Source organism: Crotalus tigris, unplaced genomic scaffold (assembly GCF_016545835.1).
Source record: "Crotalus tigris isolate CLP2741 ecotype Arizona unplaced genomic scaffold, ASM1654583v1 scf7180000017601.7605149639:7615979, whole genome shotgun sequence".
In the NCBI taxonomy this organism is placed as follows: domain Eukaryota; kingdom Metazoa; phylum Chordata; class Lepidosauria; order Squamata; family Viperidae; genus Crotalus; species Crotalus tigris.
In genome coordinates, this window is record NW_024096505.1 from 323,267 (window position 1) to 342,304 (window position 19,038).

The following is a 19,038-nucleotide window of genomic DNA, read 5'->3' on the forward strand; positions in this document are numbered from 1 at the left end:
ATGGTCAGGAGAGCAGGACGACCACTCCCTGCTACCCCTGCTTGCCACCTCGCCAACTGATCCCCTGCCAGAGTTCCTCTCGGGTAACTGAGATAGCTCAACCAGGATGGAGGAGCCTACGGTGTCTCAACCCCTGAGCATTGCCTCCCCTCTCACCAGCCGCAAAAAACAAAAATCCTCCAAACAGGAGGCGGCAGGCAGGATCAAAACAAAGGCTAAGTCCATTTCTGGAAGAAAACCTACCAAGTTGGCTGAGAAACAGGCTAGCAGAAGATACCAGGCCCTGGAGAGGGAGTTCTCCAAGGCACAAAAACAAGCCAAGGCAAAGGAGGAACAAATAGAGGAAACATCCTTTGATCTTCCCTTAGGACCTTCCACCCACGGAGTTTGGTTCTCAGAGGTGTTTCCCCAGGGACCAGAGAGGGGCCCTCCTACGCTAGGGCTTTCAGAACCCACACCTGAGGCCACGTTCACACCCACAGTGGCAGGACTCAGGGGGTCGGAACCTGTGGTCAACCTCTGTGAGGACCGTATTCAAGCTATCATTGAGCAAACGGTCCAAAGGATGATGGCCAGACCTAACCACGGACCACGGACCATGATGGACAGGGCCCCACCCAGGTCCCAATCAGGGGAAGCCGCATTCCAAGACTCATCTTCCCCATCACGGTCCCTCCACAGCAGGGAGTCCTCCCCTACCGAGGACGATCAGCATGACGTCATGGTGGGAGGAGGAGGACCCTCCCCTAGACCCTACTCCATTCGAAGGGGTATTCAACCCCAACCTTTTCCTACCTCTGCTGCGCAGAGCCAGCTCAACATCAAACATTGGCCCAGACCATACTCCTCAACCTGAACCACAGCCCGGTTCAGATTCATTGTTTTTAGAACCCGTGGTAGCCCAACACCACGTTCCCTATCCGACACTCTTCCGGAGTACCATTAAGAAACAATGGGTTGAAATTGTATTATGATGCTGTGGCTTTAACATTACTTAGTGACTGGATTAATTTAACAAATGTAGAAATACTCCACTTGGAGGGTTGGGATTTACTTTTTGGATGGCATGCCTATTTAATTTTTAATAAAAAAGTTGACCGGGTTTTTAAATCTCACATTATAAGGATTTCTTTACTTTGGGTTTGGAGGAAATATTATAAAAGTGATTTTAAAATACCATTATGGGCTATACCTTGACATGTGATAGAGGGGATAAGAAGAGGAGTTAAGATGGATAGTGTTTCTTATGCACAATTACTCAGATGGGATGGTAAAAATTGGCAATTAAAATCTTTGGATGATTTAGCATATGAAAATATTAATTATTCATGGTTTCAGTATAGACAAATAGTGGATAGATGGAAGATAGATCGTAATATAGGTTTGCTTAGAGAAGATGAAAATCTTTTTAAACAAGTAAAAGATCAAAGGCGAGCTCATATTAAGAGAATCTATGGGGTGCTAGTAGAACTGGATTCAGAACCAGAACTAATTAAAGAATGTATGATTAAATGGGCACAAAATTTTGGTGAACCAGTTCTACTAGATACCTGGGAAACCATCTGGGTGAGGAATGTTAAATTTACACAAGCCCAGAACTTAAGGGAGAATTTTTACAAAATGTTTTATAGATGGCACCTTGATCCACAAAAAATGTCTCGTATGTATCCTGACTTACAGCCTAAATGTTGGAGATGTGGTTGTTTGGATGCTACTTATTATCATATTTGGTGGTCGTGTAAAAATATAAAAGCTTTTTGGATTAAGATATGGTGGAATATTCAAAGAATTTTTAGGAGGGTAAAATTTACCCCACAATTGTTTTTGTTGGGTATCGTTACTGATTGTGATGTTAAGGAGGTTATACTGATGTTAAATTTAATTACAGCCGCAAGGTTGTTAGTAGGGCAATACTGGAAGAAGGAATCTTTGCCTCCTTGCAAGAATGGTTTTTTAAAGTTTCTTATTTGGTGGAAATGGCAAAGATTTCGGCTTTTTTAAAGGATCAATCGCAAGAGAAGTTTTTTGCGGTATGGGAAAAATGGATAGATTCTTTCTTTTCTCTTTTATTTTTTTTCTTTTTAAGCATTTTTCTTTTTTAATATTTATGCTTTTCTTTTTTACATATATATTATTGTTAATTATCTTATAAGTTTATGTAATGTATTTATATATATTTATGGTTTATACATTTTTAATTTCTTTTTAAGATTTTTAGAAATTTTAATTAAGCCTATATTCAGCTCTGGGAAGGTTGGGGGGACGGAGTGAGAGGGTTGGGGTGGTTGTTTTTTGTTTTTTTATTTTTTCTTTTCCCTATTTGTAAAAATTTTAAAAATTTTCAATAAAAAAAAACAAACAATGGGCTTCTCCGGGCACCTTCCCCGCACCCGGGGGAACAGACAAGAAATTGTTCAGCACAACACCAGAGCAGTCAGAGGACCTTGAGGTATCAAATGAAGATGAACCCTTTGGATTCCTCTTCTCTCCGACCACAGTGTCGGGAGACATGGCAGAGGTATTGAAATCTGACGACAAGAGATGGGAGCTTACGTTCTGCAGGACCCACCAAGCGATGGCATGGGTGGTTAAGACCGCCTCCTGCACTTCGTTCTTCGCAAGAACATCCCTACTTTGGATCCGCCAAATGCAGGCCAAACTTCCCCAGGAGGAGGTACAAACACAACAGGACCTGAGCAAGCTTGCTGCAGCAACAGAGTACGTATCTGATGCCACACTACACGCAGCCAGGTTCTCATCCAGAGCAATAGCATCCAACGTCTCAGCACACAGAATGCTATGGCTCAGGCACTGGCAAACTGATTCAAAGGCCAAGTGGCGCTTAGCCACGGCCCCTTACCAGGGGGGACAACTATTCAGAGAAGCACTAAACCCCTACCTAACTGAAAACAAGGACAAGCGGAAGGTACTGGTTCACTCCAGCAGGCGGGCTGCCAGGCGTTCAACCCCATACACCTGCAGGCAGTCCTTTCGGTCAGGAACGGGCTCGGGTTTCTCTCACCTCCCCCAGCCACCTCGGCCTTACACTCCTTTCACTCCCAGGCAGGACCGCCAACTGGACAGGTCTGTACCCAAGTCCAGACACCAAAATCAGTGCAAATGGCCCTTTCGAGGAGGGGGCTGTCCCTTCAGAAGGTTCAAATGACTCCCTCAGATCCCTAACATCCCTCCCCATAGGTGGCAGACTGGCAAATTTCACTCACCAGTGGGAAGCCACCACTACGGGTGCCTGAGTCTGGCAAACCATACGCCTTGGTCTGTTGCTGGAGTTTGTATCCAATCCTCCAGAATGTTTTGTCCCCTGCCCTCAGCCAAGGAACTCCACCAAGAGCAATCTCATGCAAGAGGCCATTCGACACCTCCTAGAAATAAAAGCCATAGAACAGGTTCCAGTGGGAAACCGGGGGCGGGGATTCTACTCCATTCTGTTCGTAGTTCCCAAGTCCTCGGGGGGATGGAGTTCAATTCTAGACCTGAAGGGTCTGAACCATCATATCACCCATCGAAAATTCAAAATACAAACCCTCCACTCCATCTTGGGCAGCGTACCTCCACATTCCCATTGCCCACAGCCACCGTCGGTTCCTTAGGTTCTGCTACATGGGACACCACTTCCAGTACAGGGCACTACCATTCAGCCTCTCGTTAGCCCCAAGAGTCTTCACCAAGATCCTGGCAGTACTGGCCGTGCACCTGTGAACGATACCGATGCACGTCCAGTGCTACCTGGACAACATTCTCATCCAATCACTATCCCCAGAGGTAGCACAATCAGACCTAGTGTTGACAATCAGAGTTCTCCAGGAACACGGATTCTCAGTCAACTTCCAAAAGAGTCAGAACTGCCCAGCCACCCGCATATTACACCTAGGCTCAATCATAGACACATGCAGGGAGCAGTCTACCTGTCACAGGAATGTCGCGACAGCATATGTTCCCTAGTACGCAGAGTACACAGGGAGCAAACAGCCCCTCTGGTCGTACTCTCCCAGCTACTGGGGAAGATGGTTTCATGCATAGCAATAGTGCCCTGGGCGAGACTGCATTCCAGGAGTCTTCAATGGTTCCTCCTTCCATTCCAGAAGCTGAAACTCAGTTCCTCCAACAGAAGGGTAAGGGTCCCTCCAGAAACATTACAGTCCCCAAGTGGTGGTCATTGCCAGCACTAGCCAGAGGGTCCCACTTCAGGGAACCCAACTGTCTCACACTTAACGATGGACGCCAGCCTGTTTGGCTGGGGGATGCACCTGCAGGCCATGTGGGTACAGGGACAATGGTCCCGGAGGGACCTAGAATACAATATCAACTGGTTAGAGTTAAGAGCCATACATCTAGCTCTCCAACACTTACACAACAGAGTAGCGGGACAACACATACTAGTTCTCACAGACAATGGGTCCGCAAAGGCACATGTGAACAAGCAGGGGGGAACCCAATCCAGGTCTCTCATGATAGAACCTCGCCTCCATCAGGGCCGAGCATATCTCGGGGGAGGCAAACAGACAAGCGGATTTCCTGAGCAGGTCGACTGTGGATCATGCCGAATGGGGTCTGCACCCGGACCTATTCGCGGAGATAACACAGAGGTTCGGGCAACCAGTTGTAGATCTCTTTGCATCCCCAACAAATGCCCAACTCCCAAGGTTCTTCTCAAGGTTCCCATCGCCGGGGGCGGAGGAAACAGATGCCCTACGTTGCCCTTGGCCAAGGGGACTACTTTATGCATTTCCTCCTCTCCCGCTGATCCCGGCAACCATCCACAAGACATTGCAGGAACAGGCAGAGATCATACTCATAGCCCCACACTGGCCACGAAGTCCATGGTTTGCGGACCTGGTGAATCTCTCCAGGTCCCCGCCATGGAGGATACCCCCGGACCAGGTGTCACTCAGCCAGGGGGATCTACAACACCCAGAACCCTAATGGCTGCAGTTAGCCACCTGACACTTGAACGCCAAATCTTGAGTGGGGAGTCGTACCCGCCAAGAGTAATCTCCATGATCCAAGCATCCCGCCAACCGACCACCAACCGCATTTATGACTCCACATGGAGAAATTTCTGCAACTGGTACGAGAAGCGAACACTCGATGTCGCGGGCCTAACAGTTCCTAATATACTAGAATACTTGCTCGACGGCCTGGACAGGGGCTTAGCACCAAATACCATTCGCAGGCAGGTAGCGGCGTTATCCACCCTACTCATTTGCGCCAACACAGTTCCCCTGGCACAGCACCCCAGAATTCGTGCCTTCCTAAAGGGCACATCCCAGGCAAAGCCACCTGTGGTCCATAAGTTTCCCTCATGGGAACTACCTTGGGTCCTTCAGGCTCTCACCAGGGCACCATTCGAACCCATCAAATCTTGCACTTTGAGGGACCTATCCCTCAAAGTGGCTTTCCTGGTCGCCATCACCTTGGCCAGACGCATTTCCGTGCTTGTGGCCCTGTCGGTCAGGGAGGACTCTGCACCTTCCATCGGGACCGGGTGGTCCTCCGATTGGACCCAACCTTTATTCCCAAGGTTAACACCCTGTTCCATAGGGCCCAAGAAAGCATTCTACCGGACTTCTGTGTCAACCCGTCTCATCCCCTGGAATGACAGTGGCACACACTGGATGTCTGGAGGGCATTACGACATGTCAGGTGAACGGCACCCTTACACAAATCAGAAGCTCTATTTATTTCCTTCCACCACACCTCTAGTGGACAGAAGGTGTCCGCCTCAACCATAGGCAGGTGGATCAGACTTTGTATTGCGGAAGCATATCAATCACTTTCTCTACCAACACCAAGACAAACCACAGCGCATTCCACTCGAAGCGCTGCGACATCCTCAACGTGGGCCACACAGGCCTCTGTCGAGGTTTGCAAGGTGGCGACATGTTCCTCGCCCTCTCCCTTCATCCAGCATTACAAGATAGACTGTTTCGCCTCTGCGGAAGCCTCCTTCAGAAGGAGTGTCCTGGAACAGGTAATCTCCACAAACACAACTTCATCCTCTTCTGTTTCCCACCCATTGGGACAGTGAGGCTTTGGTATGTCCCATTGGTGGATTCTATGTCTCCAGTGCTGGAGAAGGGGCATTGTCTTACCTGAACGCCTTTTTTCAGCACGGAGACGTAGAATCCACTCCCACCCTTAACATCATTAAAGTTCATATTAGAAAACCAGGAGCCATCACGTCAAATTGTAGTCAGCTGCTTCGCCTTCGTCAAGAATGGGGGAACGGCTACCCCTGGAGGGGCGTGACAAGTTAGCTGACCTGGTCTATTGGGCAGGAAGGCAGAGTTTAACCCATTGGTGGATTCTACATCTCCATGCTGAGAAAAAGCGTTCAGGTAAGACAATGCCCCTTCTCTTTCCCATTAAAACATTTACATGTATCAGAAGCTTTTTAATCTCCCCCTTCCTTCTGCTCAACAACAAATATTTGTTGCAATATAGGTAGTCCTTGATTTATGAGCACAATTGAGTCCAAAATGTCCATTGCTAAGCAAGACAGTTATATGAGTTATGCCCTATATTATGACTTTTTTTGCCCCGGTTGTTAAACAAATCACTGTAGTTATTAAATGAATCATGCAATTGTTAAGCAAATCTGGATTCCCCCATTGCTTGTTGGAAACCACCCGGGAAGGGTACAAATGGTGATTACATGACCCTAGGACAGTAACTGTCATAAATACATGCCACATGCCAAGTGCTTGTGTGGAATTAATTGCATAAATATGCCCATAGACATGCTCCCACAAAGTCCTTGAGATAACAAACGGACTGCTCCAGACACGGAACACATTCATCAGCCATTTGGACAGGCTCCGATAAGAACACGGGAAACAGGATGCATGAATTATCACCCACCTGCATAGCCTTGCATCTGGAGAGTGTCTGTTATGTGATACATTGTAACCACCCCTATATACGTCTTTTGATTACGCTGCGTGATGTAAAAACTATAGTAACAATAAAATAGAGTGTTGGAGTCAGCTCTGGGCTCCCATCCCGAGATACCTGCGTGCATGTCTCATTCTCCATGGGAGACCACCACATCTGGTGACCCCGACATGATCCACTGAGGGATACGTCCCTGCCGACCCTTTAGTTATCGCCTGGAATAGGCTTGGTGCACCCGACGAAGTTGCTGGCAACTGACTCCTCTTCGTAAGTATGGGGGGTAGAATGTCTCACGCTCCAAAGCAGCATGTGGAAGAGCTGAGGCTACTTGGCAGGAAAAAATATCTTACTGATCAGGAACAGAAATTAACCCATCACCTTTCTAAATCTGAGGCTGTTAAATTGCTTGCTTACGTATGGGCTAACTGCTCATCCTATCCGGAGTCTGGATCTTTAAAAGTAGATACAAGGAGGAAAATCGGTGCCGTTCTCCATCAGTCTCCAAGAGCCCCCCCAGAGATTTTGTGCCTTTGGAAAATTGCCTATACCCTGATTCAAACCCATGCTGACTCGCCTCATCAGCCTTTATTAGACCCTCCACCGTACAAAAGTCCGTCTGTTATGTTGGCACTCCCTTGCCACCTGGAGCCGGTTTTAACCCTCCTTCTGCCCCTGCAAATTCTATGGATCCTGATAAACAACAAACATCCTCTCCTGTTCCTGCCACGTTGCCGCCTGTCTCCCGGCCCGGAATCATCCGTGGCGCTTTTCAAAAGGCTTTGAACAATGGTGATTTAAGCGTTTCTGAACTATCCAAGACAGAGTTGTTCCCTGTTACTTATCAACAGACCGCAGCAGGCATAGTGGTTGATTGGGAAGCACTTCCCCTGGCTATGATCCGAGAATTGAAAAAGGCTACAAACGATTATGGCATAACCAGTCCCTATACTAGAGGACTGATACACTCAGTTGCTAGCGCATATCGAATGTTGCCTCAAGATTGGAAAGATCTGTTCCGCATGCTTCTTAACGGAATGCAATACGTAGTTTTTGAATCTGAATATAAGAGAGAGGCACAAAAGAGAGCTAATCACCCAGGTTCACAATGGACAGCAGAGCAACTCTTCGGAGAAGGCAATTTTGCTACCCTTAATGCTCAGGCTCAAACTTTCACCCCCTTTGCATTTCCGATCATTAATACTTGTGTTCTTTCTGCCATGGCTCGCGTTGATGAGTCTGGCACCCCGATTCAGTCTTTTTCTGCCATTCGCCAAACTGCGACTGAATCCTATGCAGACTTTGTGAATTGCCTGCAAGTTGCCATTGAGCGTCAAATTTCAAACAGAGATGCAGCAAATGAAATCCTCATAAAATTAGCTTATGAACATGCAAATGCGGACTGCCAGTCCATTCTTAAACCACTTGTTTCCAATCCCACGGCCACCCTAGCGGACTTTCTTAAAGCCTGCCGCATTGTGGGAACCAATGCTTATCAAATGGACACTCTTGCAGCCGCAATCCAAAAGGGGAATCAACCCCAAGGCACTTGCTTCAATTGTGGAAAACCTGGTCATTTTAAAAAGCAATGCAGAGCCCCAGGAGGCGGCGCGGCTCGACCCGCTGCCATCCCCGGAGCCAAGCCCAAAACTGTGTGCCCAAAATGTAAAAAGGGTTTTCATTGGGCCAATCAGTGCCGTTCCTCTCAGTCCAATCGGGGAAACTAACAGAGGGGTCTGCAGCTAACCCCTCTCCAAAGGCTGCATCCTTTTCAGACTTTACTCCTTCTGCTTCGCAATATTTTTCTGGCATTGATTTAAAATTGGCTTCTGATCTTTCTGTTACTTTTCCTAACCTACTCACGGTTGCTGAAACCCTTTATTCTGGACCCTTACCTCCGGAAACGGAGGGAATGATCCTTCCCACACCTGTTGCTCGGGAACAAGGAGTGTTTGTGCTTCCAGGTATGATAGATCCCACGTATAGAGACACCCTAAAAGTCCAATTTTATACCAATCTCTCTGTCACAATGAACCGGGGGGATACGGTGGCACGCTTGGTTTTATTACCATGTGCAGCACCATCCATTCCAGAGGCTGCGTATGCACCTCATTCTGGGAATTCTTCCTCTGATTTATTGGCACTAACAAAGCAAATTACTCCCCAAAAACTAGTGATGCCTTTTTTAATCAATGGCATTCTCTTCTCTGGTCTTGTAGACTCTGGTGCGGATGTCTCAGTCATAAGAACAGCTGAATGACCCTCTAACTGGCCCCTCGAATCCTCACCGGCAGTCAGGGGAGTGGGAGGACTTCAACAAGCAAGCTCCAGTAAAAATTGGCTTCCTGCACAATGAATCACAAAAGGCATTTCTGCTAAATTTAAACCTGTCATCCTCCCTCTTCACACAAATTTATGGGGCAGAGACTTACTCTCTCAATTTAATGCGAAGTTGACTCTGGAAGACTAATAATGCCTCCTTCACCCATGAAGCTTACGCTCCTTTCTGACACCCCCGTGTGGGTAGACCAATGGCCACTCACTTTAGAAAAACAGGAAGCATTGCAGAAACTGGTATATCAGCAAATACAATCTGGCCATTTGGAACCAACTACCAGTCCTTATAACACCCCAGTATTTGTAGTCAAGAAAAAATCAGGCAACTGGAGAATTATTCATGATTTACGCCTCATTAATAATAATTAAACCCATGGGTCCGCTACAGTGCGGAATGCCCAACCCAAATATGATCCCCAAAGACTATGATTTGGCAATTATTGATTTAAAAGATTGTTTTTTTTACCATTCCTCTACACCCTGATGACAAACAACTTTTTTCCTTTTCTTTGCCTCAAACTAACATGTCCCGACCTACTCCTCGCTATCAATGGACTGTTCTTCCCCAAGGCATGCTTAACAGCCTCACCATATGTCAAGCTTTTGTGGACGCTGCCTTGTTGCCTTTTCGCAAATCCTATCCTAACTTTTTGCTTTATCACTATATGGATGACATTCTCCTAGCTGCACCGGGTCCTCCTGGCATGGTGCAAACTGTCCTTCCCCAACTCATTCAGCTTTTAGCTTCTTATGGCTTTATTGTCGCCCCAGAAAAAGTTCAGACCCAATCTCCCTTTTTATATCTGGGACACAAAGTCCTAGCCTCTCATTCTGTTCCAGTACTCCCTGCCATCCACCTTCCTTCTCCTCTCACTTTAGTTGCTTTACAACAAATCTTGGGCACCATAAATTTTGTGCGCCCATTTCTTGCACTCACCACTGCCCAATTGGCACCCTTGTTTTTGGCTTTGCGAGGCCACACTTCCCCCTCCTCTGTTGTTGTTTTTAACCCCACTCAAAAACATGTTTTTGCCTTAATTAATAGTGCCCTCTCTACCCGCTGGGTGGACCGAGCCATTCCCAATGAGCCTTTGTCTTTGGCCATATTTAATACTTCCTCTCTTCCTACAGCTGCCCTTCTCCAACATCAAAAGGGGAGGGTCTCCATTGTTGAATGGATTCACCTCCCCAATACCCCTCGCAAATCTATCAATCCACTGCCATATATGTTTGCTCTTTTAATTACGAAGGGCCGTTTTCGAGCAAAATGTTTAATTGGATTTGATATTGTTTTTTTATATGTCCCCATGTCTCTTACTATATGGGAACCTTTATTTGCCTCTTCAGATATATTGCAACTTTCTCTTGCTGACTGGGCAGGATCTGTTTCCTGTCATATTCCCTCTGACCCTCGCTTCCAACTCCTTAATAATGTTTCAATTTCTCTGCATTCTCCCATTTCCTCCTCTCCCATTCCTAACTCTGTCACCCTGTATGTTGATGGCAGCAAGACTTATGGTTCATGTGTATGGAAGGAGGGTGAACAATGGCACACAAAAATTACTCCTCCTCAAACTTCTGCTCAGCGTGCTGAACTTGCCGCTACAATATTGGCTTTACAAACTTTTTCTTCTGAACCTTTAAATCTTATTTTAGATAGTCTTTATGTATATAAAGTTCTCACGTCTTTATCTGACTCATATGTGTCACCCTCATTGGATGACTCTCTCCTCAGTCTATTTCTCACACTCCAATCCCTTCTTCATTCCCACTCTACTTGTTTTTTTCCTGCTCATATTAGAAGTCACCAACCTTTCCCTGGTATTATCTCCGAAGGCAATGCCAAGGCGGATGCTGCCGCTTCGGCTGCCTCGACTCACCAGGATGTTTCTGTCCTTATTTTATCTCCCATAACCCCATGGGACAGCCATTCATATTTTCATCAAAATAAGAAGGCTTTAATGAAACAATTTTCTTTAACGGCTACGGAGGCTGCGGCTATCATACAACAATGTCCCACCTGCAGCCTCCAAGCACACTCTGTTCCCCAAGGGGTCAACCCAAGAGGGACGCAGAGCTGTCAACTTTGGCAAATGGATGTTACGCAATATTTGCCATTTGCCCCCTGGAAATATTTGCAAGTTTCCATTGACACCTATTCAGGTTTTATTATGGCCACCCCTCAAAGCGGTGAGTCTGCTAAACATGTTATTAATCATTGTATTCGTACCTTTTCTACCCTGGGCAACCCAAAAGAAATTAAAACGGACAATGCTTCTGCTTATACCAGCACCTCCTTTGCGCAGTTTTGCTCTCGCTGGTCTATTGTTCATAAATTTGGCATTCCATATAACTCCACTGGTCAAGCGATCGTGGAACGAGCCAATCAGACCGTAAAAAGGGCTCTAGACATGCATGCAAAAAAGAAAGGGGAAAATACCCCCGGCTTGCCTGGGATACAAAACACTCTTAATCTTGTACTTTTTACCTTAAACTTTTTGAATGTTTCTGGCACCCCTGGTTCAACTGCCGCAAGCAGGCATTTTTCTGCTTCTCCCACAGATTCTTCACGCCCCCAGGTATACTATCGACGCTTGCCTGATCCCACCTGGAAAGGGCCTGCCTCCCTCATTACCTGGGGTCGAGGCTATGCTGCAATAGATGACCATGGCGAGATCGTTTGGACTCCAGCTCGTTGTGTTCGTCCTTATATGGCTCAACGTACACCACCTCAGCCAGGCATATGAGGATCATGGACTGTGGGCTTTTAATGCTTTTGTACGGGATGCCAGGAGCACTGCTCTTACACTTAACGTCACGAACTGTTGGATTTGCATGCAAATTCCTGGTGACAGTCGTGGTGGCCTTATTTTCCATGCCATTCCGTTCAATGAAACAGGATGGAAGCAGCTGTGGAGCATAACTACAGAGACATTGCATAAGACATATGCTGTGGGCGCTCGTATAATGGAACCTGCCAGATTTTGTTTTTATAGCACAGGACTATTCCGTACTGCCACTTATTTGGGAAATTATAGTAATTGTCAACAAGTTATTATATGGAATTCTGCAAAGAAATGCAAATCCATCAAAAGCAACCTTACTAAGATAAACAACACTTATCGAAGCAATCAATGGACAAACGTCAGTACCTACATGGCTTGCCTTGACATGGAATCCATAATAACATTTGCTAATGAGTCTCGCCAGGGTTATTATGAGTTACCCGATATGTGGCTACTATGAGGCTGTAGAGCCTATCGCCAGGTGCCTAAGGATTGGAAAGGCACCTGTACAGTGGGCCTTTTGACCCCTGCTGTATATGCCTTGCCTCATCTCCCTGATGGACGCCTGCGGAACAAACGTGATACTGGTTCCTCGGATCCATCCCTAACATTGGGTGGTAGTTTAGAGACTCAAATCAGCAGAGGGATTCTACCCAATCTAGGAGTTGCCATGAACTATAGGGACCTTCATTTGCTTAACAATTGGACTGTTCATATGTTTAATGAAACAACAGCATTAAAATGATTAATCAAGAAATGGGGGAAATAAGGGAAGTAGTTTTGCAAAATCGGTATGCTTTAGATATTATTTTAGCAGCAAAAGGCGGTGTATGTGCTTTAATTCATTCTCATTGTTGTATGTATATACATGATTTTCAACCTAATATTTCTGCTACAGCAAGGAAAATGGAATCTATGATCCAAAATAATCCCTTACGCAGCGATGGATCAGGCACCGTGGATATCTGGGGAGCCCTTTGGTCCTGGCTACCGGATGGATCCTGGCTATGATCTTTGATTTCTATTATAGTAACCATTTTGATATTAGTTGTATTGCTATGTTGTTGCATTCAATGTATTCCCTCCCTCCTGCAAATGTGCAAAAATGTTACGCCCTCCACTAGGAAGGACGCCTTAATCAGTGAATCAAGATCCCTTCTGGAACTGGAAGTGAGTAACATTAAAAAAACACAAAAGGAGGAGATGTGGAATTAATTGCATAAATATGCCCATAGACATGCTCCCACAAAGTTCTTGAGATAACAAACGGACTGCTCCAGACACGGAACACATTCATCAGCCATTTGGACAGGCTCCGATAAGAACACGGGAAACAGGATGCATGAATTATCACCCACCTGCATAGCCTTGCATCTGGAGAGTGTCTGTTATGTAATACATTGTAACCACCCCTATATACGTCTTTTGATTACACTGTGTGATGTAAAAACTATAGTAACAATAAAATAGGGTGTTGGAGTCAGTTCTGGGCTCCCATCCCGAGATACCTGCGTGCATGTCTCATTTTCCATGGGAGACCACCACATGCTTGAATTCTGTTCATATGACAATGGGAATGCTACAATAGTCATAAGTGTGAAAAACCATCATTGGTCACTTTTTTCAATGCCATTGTAACTTTGAATGATTGTAAGTCGAGGACTACCTCTACTGCATTTTGTGGCATGTTAAAATTATATATTAAAAGTACAATTTTGTGTAGAATTTTGAACTGTTCAACACAAAAGTAGGAAACACTATGATTGTCTTTTCCTTAGTGACCTCTGTACTGTTTTGTGCAGAATTCTGTGGAAGATTGCCATATTTATTCATAATAGTTGACCTTGTTGTCTATTCCTAGCTTCTTGCTTGACTATTGAAGTTTCTTTTAGATAAGCTGTATTAAGCTGATCACAAATAGATGCACCTTATCTAAGTAACTTGTATATGCTTCCTGAATTGTAGTGCCTGGAAGCAGTAAAAGAGAATAGCCAACTTTTTCTTGAGATTTTTAATAATGTATCTAAAGCTTTTTACACAATATTCGGAGGAATATTAAAAAGAAGCACTAACTTTGCAATTAATGTTATGTTTCTTGTGCATGACAATTATGGGGTTTTATGACTATTCCATTTATCTTTCCAGAACATTCTGAAACAACTGTTATGTAGGACAACCCCATGTCTCCCTGCAAATCATCACATAATGAGTAATGTGAAGTACTTCATCACTATGAGGAGTAGGCATGCCCCAAATGTTTTGAATTCATTCCGGTTTACATGCTTTGTTTTTAAAACTCCTTTGATTCAACAATATTTGCTTTTTTTCTTCCCATTCATTTTAACAGTATGTAAAGAACATATTCAAAATTATTTGTTTCCCAAATGAATGAAAGACATGAATATGAAATACTCTGTGTTGAATGAGAAAATTTCTGAACTTTAAATTGGGATTTTCAAATTGAAAATCCTTACCATGCCTCCCTGACTCTCACGGCATCACCCTTGTGCATCTTCTCGAGTTGTCTCCCTTGTACCCTCCTTGAGCTTGCTGTACCTCCCTTGCATCCTTGCAACTGTACATAATACACCATCAATTTCTGGTTCTCATTTAGCAATTATTACTAATTGTAATAATTAGAATTATTACATATAGTAGTATTTAGTATTTTAACTATTAATAAGTTGAAGTTATGGAGTTGACTCAGTTGTATTCAAGAATATAATTTGTATAACTGTACTTTTCTGGCATTAATGGCTGAAGATCTAAATTGTGAGAACAATTCAGACATTAGGATGTACAGTAAAATTGCTTGTGAAGGAGAATATTTAGTTACTGTACATCGTTCTCTCTGAAGAGTCTTCTTTTCTGTTCCTGTTTTTCCAGGCTGAATGGAAACAAAACAAATAAGTTATTGTGGTGACACGATTCCCGTGTGTTCTCTTTGTACATAGTAAGGTCCATTTATCTATAATAGTGTAATAACAGTGAGTAAAATATAGCATCACTTCAGACATTATCCACATCATTATTAGAAAGATCAATTATAATTATGAAATGATAAATAAGAATAAGAGGGCATGAATTGAAATTGTTTTTTATTTAATATATTTATCTTTATATTAAGTATAATTTGTCATGATGTACAAGTTTGGGAACCATGAAAGTAGGAGAGCTAAGAAGATAGCATATGAGATTGCATGTTTCTGTTGATTGTTCTTTAAATGTACTTTTTCCAATACCATAATTTATTTACAGTTCAGGTCTTTTGGCTTGTACTTTTTAGCAGAGCTCTGAGTGAGTTACAGAATAAAATTAAAATGAGGCAAACAATGACAATTATTTAGACATACTTTCAGGAGTTTTTGCAGGAGAAGGAGTGGCAGAATCTGGGGATGGAGTCAAAAGATTAATTAGGCTAAGAGTTTCTCCATAGCCACAAATGGATTAAGTCCAACCCCCTCTTGAATTCCATTTATCTTATCTAATGTCAAAATAGTGCTAATCCATTAATTGAGTAGATTCCTCTGCATAGACATCAATAGTAATAAGTCAGTTTAATTGGAACTAAACCTATGTCCTAGCCCAGTGATGGCGAACCTTTTAGAGACTGAGTGCCCAAACTGCAACCCAAAACCCACTTATGCATCGTCGAGTGCCGGGTGGGTGTGGCCCATTGGCTGGGTGTGGCCAGTTGGGTGGGCATGGCCAATTGGCTGGGCATGGCTGCGATGGTAACGGCAGACTGAGTGGGACTAAAAAGTTCAATCAATCAATTCCAACTTTGCAAGATCTTTTTTTTTTCCACAAGAAGTTGAAATTGACTGATTGAACCTTTTTTTTTTTTTTTTTGCACACGGCAGCGGAGGCCTAAAGCAAAAAGGTTTTATAAAACCCAACTGAAGGCCTAGGACTGGGGCAATGGTGCGCGTGCCCACAGAGAGGGCTGTGAGTGCCACCTCTGGCACCTGTGCCATAGGTTCGCCACCACTGTCCTAGCCTTTTGCTCCTGATAGTTTTTATGATATTGTTCATTACATTTCCCCCCTTCAAATTTCTATTCATCTAATTGTAATGTGCATTTGTTTCAATTCATAATTTGCAAATGTGTTCTCAAACTATGACATTAAAAAGCAAATGACATTGACGGGAGCTTTCTTCCTGAATAAATAAGGCTATAGCTCTTTTTTTTTCTTACTTAATAGCAAAGAATGAAAAATTTCATTCACTTATAAATTTGGAGCAACGTGTATTGCTCCAAATGTTCATTGGACTTCTTATAATTTGTAACTTATTGATCAAATGACAATTGAATCCAGTTTTAGTTAGAGAAATTTGATAGCTGAACTTTTTTGGTCAGACACTTATAAAACTGTTCCTTGTTGCTTTTGGCTTGTTTTAATTAGTCAGAAGAGATTTGCTGTATTAACCAAGGGGCTTTAAATATCTTCCTTCTAGAAACGCTCCAGGTTGCTTTTAAGATGACATATTCTGGCCAGTAACATGAATTAGTTGTTAAAATTATTTTAAAGTCAATTTTAATTTTTTTTTGTTACATAATAACCAGGTTGATAATAAATAACATATGTATGTATATTAACCTTAAAATTAATTTCTAAAATTAATCAGTGTCTTTTATCATCTAGGGTTTTCTATGTACTGTAATATTCATATACCAAACTTATCAAATGTAATGGTGATTTGCATATGATGAAAATTAACTGATATAGTTTGTCCAGTAGGTTTGCCCTGATATGTCTACTAGCGTTTGAACTTGTTTCAACATTAATTGAACACTTGTTTCAATGTTCAATGTATGATTTTTTTACTTAACGTTATTTAAGACAGAGGTAGCAAAGGCTTATATTTGAGTTCTTTTTTCTGGTCAAAATTTGCAGAAGCAGTTAGACAACTGTGAGTGCCCACATGACACTCGCTAGCCCTACCCCGTTTTTGCTGCATGGCCGCTAGCACCACCCCATTTTTGCCTTGCAGCACCCCGTTTAAGTTGCACAGTGCCTCATTTTTACCAGGCTGCTGTGAGTGAGGGTGAGTGACCAGCCTGTCCAGCAGGCCATGGCCCAGTAGTGGGCCGCGGGCCACAGGTTGAGGACTCCTGTCTTAGAAGAAAGAATTCCTCCCTTATCAACGCTCAATGTTAAAATCAGACAGTTACATCTCTGTTTCTTCTTATCAAACCAATACACTCTGACAGTTAATTTCAAGGGGGAGGAAATTGGTAATTATTAAAATTAAATCTGGACATTTAAACTGCTAACCTTCAGCTATGACGAAATGATTCAGAAAACTGAGACATAGGTTTGACTATAGTTTAGTGTAATTACAGATGTAGACTGGTGATTTTTTTAAATCTTCAATGTGATGATTGTATTGCAAATACTGTTTTCAGCATTGAAGTATTTTTGTTAAATGTAATATTGATTTCATTTTCAAGATAGGCAGTTTATTTTTCATATTGAAAGTTTTGTCATAAGTCAGACAGTATTCAGTTTAGTATTCATAAAACAAACATGATAGAGCAGTGCAAGTAGTTTTACATACGAGTATTTTAATCTGTGTAGTAATGCTTCTTCTGTCATTTGCTTCTTTTTTTCTCATGTAACTGCTGATATTGCCAACTTATATCCGTCAAGCTTAGGTCCCACTTTTTTTTAATACAAAGGACTGTTATCTACAGCATTTCCCCCCATTTCCATATGCTTATGGAAAAAGCACCTTTATGCTTTTAATCAAATATTAGATGCGTGCAAGAGGAAGATACTCAAGTATTATTAATTATTATTTGTTAATGCTGTTGAGTGCTGAGAATATATTTGGCCAAACAGCATATCTAATTCTAACATACATGCATTCAAAACATCTTGTGGAAGGAGAAGTTGATACAAGAAAGGACAAAGAGTAGGATAAAAACTAAAAGTGCATTCTAACAAATTTGGGGAAAGAAAGAGACAAAAATAGCAAAGTGAATGCCACTGTAAATTTTGTTCAATCCTCTATGTTCATATAATTAAATCACTTTTTTCTTTCAATCAAAAATGTTTCCTAATTAATATAGTACATACAATGCAACACATTCTATTAATTAGCAAAAGTAGATAGAAATTTTCAGAATGCAAGCATAGGCATGTTACTGCACAGAAATATTGATGGATTTTTTTTCCTCATTCCTCTGTTCTTCATTCTCATCTAAATTTTTACAAATTTGAGAGGCAAATGATCCTACGATATTTCACAAAGTCACTTCTCTTACAGTTTTAGATATGGCTTATAAAAAGATACTTCTCACGTACATGAATCTGAAGCTAGTATATTTAAAATTCAATTTTTCTAGTTTCATAAAATATGTTGTGCCAGAACTGTGTGGTATTTAATGCTAAAATAACATTTACTGTTTCATTTATAATTTCTGCTACAGCAGAATTGTTCTTATAGAGAAGTGACTAATACTAATACCTTGTATTGTATTAAACTAAACTATCATCTTAATATTTAATAATTATTGAAATATATGATATGATTAGGTTATTTTATTAACAGAATGGAAATGATGCATGTAACAAAGCAAAATAATACTTAATTTTAAAATGAAAATTAAACATAATTGTATCATCATCATAGCAGTAAAATTAGGACATATATATTTCCCTAGAAGAAAAACTAATATTATGTAAGATGACAAAATGTGGGATTGCTTCTTAGCTTTGCAACAAAAGTCAATTTTAAAGTATATGTTAGAGTATATTTATAAAGAATATCCTTTTTTTTTCCAGGCTGTTGGCTGCTATGAATCGTTAATATTAAAAGCAGAAGGAAAAGTTGAATCAGATTTCTTTTGCCAGTTAGGTCACTTCAACCTTTTATTGGAGGATTATCCAAAAGGTAAGTCTATTATAATTTATTTTAGTATTTTTTTTCCTCAGAATCCTAGATCAGTATTACATATATACTACAGTACTTACATTTTTTCCCTTTTTTAAAGAGG

The 19,038-nt window shown here is 42.4% G+C and overlaps 1 protein-coding gene across 7 annotated transcripts in view; it reads left to right on the forward strand.

The window, feature by feature from the left end:
* Positions 1-19,038, forward strand: part of KDM6A (lysine demethylase 6A) — a 211,797-nt gene that overhangs the window by 47,686 nt on the left and 145,073 nt on the right. For all 7 annotated transcript variants that reach the window (XR_005559737.1, XR_005559740.1, XR_005559741.1 and 4 more), the window contains exon 3: positions 18,827-18,935. Coding sequence is in view for 3 of the 7 variants with exons in the window: in XM_039368138.1 (XP_039224072.1) it covers positions 18,827-18,935 (109 nt within the window). In the remaining 4 variants the exon portion in view is untranslated. The remainder of the gene's footprint in view (positions 1-18,826; positions 18,936-19,038) is intronic.